The following is a 5259-nucleotide window of genomic DNA, read 5'->3' as shown; positions in this document are numbered from 1 at the left end:
TGATCATTCCCGTTACTTTGACACTTTAATCCAAACCATGAGGGGATTATATATAACTTTTAAAACCATATGGGGGTTATGTAAAAAAAAAAATACTTAAATCACAGGGGGATAAAGTAAAACTTGCCCTAAAAAAAATGTCATAAAGACTCCACAAGACGAAAATACTAAAAAATAATTTCCAATTTCCTCTGAAATAATTCTCATTCCTGTGATGGTTTTTTCAGAATCAAAAGAGAATTCTATGTTATTCTTCGGTTCATATTTCTTCAGTATCTGTCCTCTGTATTGGCTAAGTTGGAAAGCGACACCAACCCTGAAGCAGCAGGTGACTGTGTGATGCTTCCTATCATCTTTAATGCTACACAGGGCTGGTCAACAGGGACCTATAAAGAATCGAAAAGGGCAAATAAATTTATATGACATAATTATAGGGGGCAATCGAGTCGGGTTCGGGTTGGCGGGTCGGGTTGAGGCTTAAGTATAATAAAGAACCTGCTGACCCGAATCCGACCCGCCAACCCGAAACGGGTCAGGGTACCTGACACGAATCCGAAAATTTTGAGTTGGCGGGTCGACCCGAAACTTAATTTTAATTTATTAATTTATCACTGTAATTTCTAATAAAATCAATTTTTCACAAAATTAATTACATCATCAAGTAATAAAAATTTAAATAAATAATTTCAAACCAAATCTAAAATAAATTAAACACCATAAAAGTGTTTTATCCCAAACCAAATATAAAATAAATTAAAACAGCATAAAAGTAAAAAATAACATAATATATTATTTTTCCAAATATAATAATTTTAACTTCACACAAGTTAAATAAATTCATTTAGGACTAAGTAATTAATGTCTTTGGAAAAAAAGAATGATTTAGTTTAGTTAGATAAAATAATTTTAATGTTTATTAAATTAGTTTTAATTCGTAAACGGGTCACATCGGATCATATCAGGTTACCACGGATTGACCTGAAATTGACCTATTTTTTTTTTCGGGTTCATCGGGTTCGACCCGATTCTGATCCGAACTCCCGAAACCTCAACCCAAACCCATTAATTTCGTGTTAGGTTCGTGTCGTGTTTTCGGGTCGTGTCAGAAATTGCCACCCCTACATAATTATAAGAAAATTTCCTTACAAATCTATCAAATATAGTATTTACTTAGCGAGAACATATTCGCTACAAATCTTAATGTCCATTCTGCTTGCCCTTCTCATGTCTATAACCAATAAACAACTTCAACAAATAATTGGTATGGAAAATTTCTCTCACAAAGATGTTCCATAGTTTTCTTTTGTTCTTAAACATCTCATATTCGGATATTCCCACAGGGTTTGGTAGATTTACCACCAATAAATGCCAGACATATTGGTATAAGTCCGATCTACCCTAACTTTAATGGTAGTTATTGCGTCGCAGCAGAACCAGTTTCATTGTCCTCAAGTAGATACAAGTGTGATGTTACTTGTCAAATTCATTCAATTCTTCTTTCAGACACACACAGTTTCATCTTTGTCTCAATAATCCGAAGTTTCATTATAAGTCTGGCAATTACTACTTTCAATCCCATAGTTTTGCCACATTTTCGCAATCCACCTTTCAATGGAACTGATACTGATAATTATTTAAGCTTTCTCAGCTTCATGCTCCCAGAGTAAAATCTCAATTGTTTGAAATGTCTTCCCCAAAATGACAATGAACAAGAGTATTTGAAATGAGAGCGAAAATTATGTTTAGCTTTTGGACATGACAAGCATTTTGGAAAATGCAAAAATGAGAAGTGAACGTTTTAATGGAATGGAGGGAGTATTACTTTTTCTACTACCTTTGATGGTTTCTTGGACAAAGACAATATTATGCAAACTTTAGCATTTCTCAAATGTGGAGATTGGCTATGACATACTAAAGCTATTGAGAGTTGAGACAAGTGTGTGTTGTGTTCTCAACCTTGTCAAGTAGGCAAAAGTAACAGTAATTTTAAACTAACAAACAAATGCAGCAGAAATATGACAATGGTTTGTTGACTTACAAAGTGGCCAGCATTTAGAATCCAGTAGAAATGAAGATTTCTGTATGATTTGGTGAAACCCTTAATACTCTTGTCACCTCCACAATAGAGAGGCGTTCTATCCTTGTTCAAGAAATTTTTTATCCCATGCCACCTGTGAAAATAGGCAAAAAAAATTACTGATCAGGGGAAGAAATTTTGGTGCTTATTTACTTATGGGATTTTTTTTTTCTTACTTGAGCTTTTCAACCCATGCGTTGGTTCCCTTGGTTGCACAGATTAGATCGAACTACAACCAACAACAAAACAACACTTAAAATTGAACTACTTAGCCAAACACAAAAAAAAAAAAAAAAAAAAAAAAAAAAAAACAGTGAAATTTGTAGCATGGATATTAAAGCTGCCCTGATCAAGTTTATCCACTGGAATTCACAATTTATTGTGAGCAAATATCAAATTACAAGTACGATTACTCCAAAATATCATCCTTTACCTGGTTACCATTATTATGTTCCATTATTGCCATATTATCTTATTGCCAATTTTTGAAAACAAATGCTATGCAGTGGAATCATAGTACAACCAGAAAGTCCTATCAAGTTTTTCCTTGAATATCTATCTACTGCTTCTGTGTAAATCCCATTCTTCCAGAAATGTTAATACACTATTTTTCCATTCCTCTTTGGAGAATATTGTGAGAAACAACATAAAGCATTACAGAATCTTACTTGTCCATTGTAGATAGACACATTTATTCCTTTTGCTAAAAGCTCATCAACCTGCCAAAAGCAGTTGATCAAATGCTTTAGAATTTACTGCATATAATTGGGTAACTGCTCTTATCGCAATTGAGATGTGTCAAAGAATGCTGATCCAGAAATTCAAAAAACGTTCTTGGTGTAGCTCAAACTAAAAACCAAAAGTTCCTAAACTTTGTGATTAATTCCTAACCAAAAAAAAATGCAGCTGCTTTAGTTACCTCACTAATCCTGGGTCTCATGAAGTCACCTTTCAGGGCTTCAAAAACACTATTGGACTGCCCTCCCCATCTGTTGATATCACACTACTCCTTTAATGACAGTAAAGTATTGAACTCTGAAAAAGTCTGAAAATTTTCTAAGGAGAAAAACTTACGTAACATTTGGTGGTATAATCTTCAACTTCTTTTTAATATCACCATTCATCAAGCTGTAAAGATCTCCATCACCTCCAGGAGAGGACCGTTTTACTGCAATACGTTGTTTTAGTTCTGAAGCAGCTGACAGCGATGAAGGGTCGTCCTCTGCAAATGAGAGGAAATTGTAGAAGTCCTGTATTTATCCACAAAAGGAATCGTCAAGCACATACTTAACAATTTGTTGTGATTAAACATAAATTCTTCAAATTCATACCACATTGTTACTGTACTTGGTAATTAGATCTTCCAATTCATTCCATGTGTCTGTGGCCTCCGCAAACTTACCTGCTGCAATTTGCTTCTTAATTTGATTAGCAACCCTGCATTGAACAATAGGCTTATTAGACAACTTAAAATTGTCGAGCTTGATTAGGTTAGACAGAAATGTTAAATTCACGCAAGTTTCAATACTAAAAAAACACATCATCGATGCATTTGAGGCGTGGATTCAGGATAGTGCCATCTTTCAAGTATTATAACTTAATACCTGTTTGATATCTGGAAACCATTGCCGTCAAGCAATGAGACGTCTTTCAAAAGAGGAGCCCATGAAGACTGTATTTTGATCGCCAGAACTCAATTCAGCTGTTCCAACTAAGTAATCATGAGACGAATGAAGAACAGAAACTACATACGGTAAAATCTTCTGGTGAAATCCAACTATCTCCCAATGCAACTCCTATGCAGAAAAGGTAACAGCAAGTTCAAGACTTCAGGATTGAAGAGAGAATAAAATTTTAATTTTGAGAATGAAAAAGCAATTGTTACCTCCAAGATTTAGCTTCAGCTTTCCAGCCTCAATAGCTTTTAAAGCAGATAATGCCAGAGTTACAGCAAATTTGCCTCCATAAGACTCTGCTACAATAAACAGAGGACTCTTTTGGAGAGTCAGATTCCTGTTGAAAAACTCAGTCAAGAATTTAGTTCCATCCTTTGCAGCCTCCACATCACTCTTCACAAACAATGTGGTGTTTTTAACGTCTTCCACAAAACTGTAACCAGTCCCAACTGGATAATCCTATTTACATTGGAAACGGGCAAAAATGAATTTGGATAAGCAGATGAAAGAAAAACCCTGCAGGGAAATCCCATTTTATTTTGTAAAACAGTATTGATGCTGAAGTGATTATTCACCAACGTTATGCAACCTTGTACCTACCACAAACAGAAGATCAGCTTTCTGCAACCATGTCGAATTTCTTGGCTTTAGGAACACATCTAAAGGCCCGAATTCTTCGAAATTACCAAGTCCAACTCCTGAAGCTCCCTTCAGTAAACAAATTACTGTTGATTGTATGAACAAGCAATAAAGATTGAAACTAGAGAGAATCCCACGAGAATTCTGATACTTACAGGTCCACCCTGCAACCAAAGAATTATTGGCCAAGGCTTTTTTGGATCATGAATCCTGTTTGGACTTCTGTAGTACCACCAGAACATGTGAGCCTCTGCAAAAAGCACAACAATTCAAGTTCATCATTGACAAGTAAATCCATATATCTCTGCCCTTAAAATATCTAAATTGGGATAAAGATTGTAGAAAAGATTTAGTGTACTTGGCCTGACTGGAACATAGCCCCACGCTTCTGATCCATCTTCAGTTTTAACTGCTGTGGCTATGCCAACATGAAACAGTAGAACCAGAAGCAGAGAAAGAACAACATGGGACTTTTCCATGTTTGGTTACAATAACGGAGATAAAGCCAATCCTCACAAACAGAATCTTGATGAGTTACGAACAGAGATGGATGGAAGTTGAAGCCAGTTATACAAAAAAGAATGACCAAGTATGTAAAGTCCTAGACTTCTAGTAGCTCTTAATATCCGAAACAACAAAAAATGCTTGGAAAAATCCCCAAATCTTCGCTTACACGTGAGTCGTGAATTAATCAACCTAAATGCTTTACAATAAAAAGTCAGAAAGCCAAGAAATTTGCTTTACAGATTAATCTTCAATTCGTTTTGCAAATGTGTCAGTTCACACGCCTTTCACACGCTGAACAGAGATAGATTAGTAAATTAGTAGGTCAGGATTGCCGTATCTAGCAATTGAATAATTGGACCC

General features: G+C 35.3%; 1 protein-coding gene across 1 annotated transcript; it reads right to left on the bottom strand.

Annotated features, from left to right (window-relative positions):
* Nucleotides 1-269: 269 nt before the first annotated feature.
* Nucleotides 270-4871, bottom strand: LOC113737511 (serine carboxypeptidase-like 51). The gene is made up of 13 exons (XM_027264737.1): nt 4751-4871; nt 4548-4642; nt 4354-4461; nt 3963-4212; nt 3830-3873; nt 3682-3749; nt 3409-3514; nt 3152-3327; nt 2997-3066; nt 2746-2796; nt 2254-2306; nt 2039-2171; nt 270-386 (listed from the first exon to the last, which is right to left on the bottom strand). The coding sequence occupies exons 1-13, from the start codon at nt 4869-4871 to the stop codon at nt 270-272; spliced, it is 1392 nt and encodes a 463-aa protein (XP_027120538.1).
* Between the last annotated feature and the right edge of the window lie 388 nt (nt 4872-5259).

The sequence above is a fragment of the Coffea arabica genome, chromosome 1c, assembly GCF_036785885.1.
Source record: "Coffea arabica cultivar ET-39 chromosome 1c, Coffea Arabica ET-39 HiFi, whole genome shotgun sequence".
Lineage (NCBI taxonomy): Eukaryota > Viridiplantae > Streptophyta > Magnoliopsida > Gentianales > Rubiaceae > Coffea > Coffea arabica.
The sequence above is the reverse complement of the archived record's forward strand: the minus strand, read 5'-3'. Positions and strand labels throughout refer to the sequence as shown.

Excerpts from the sequence above, each read along its gene's own strand:
- LOC113737511 (XM_027264737.1), bottom strand. The coding sequence starts at position 4,871 with ATGGAAAAGTCCCATGTTGTTCTTTCTCTGCTTCTGGTTCTACTGTTT. Across the intron at positions 4,213-4,353 it reads AAGCTGATCTTCTGTTTGTG|GATTATCCAGTTGGGACTGG; the intron begins GTAGGTACAAGG and ends CAATGTAAATAG. Across the intron at positions 3,328-3,408 it reads CCAAGTACAGTAACAATGTG|GACTTCTACAATTTCCTCTC; the intron begins GTATGAATTTGA and ends GGATAAATACAG.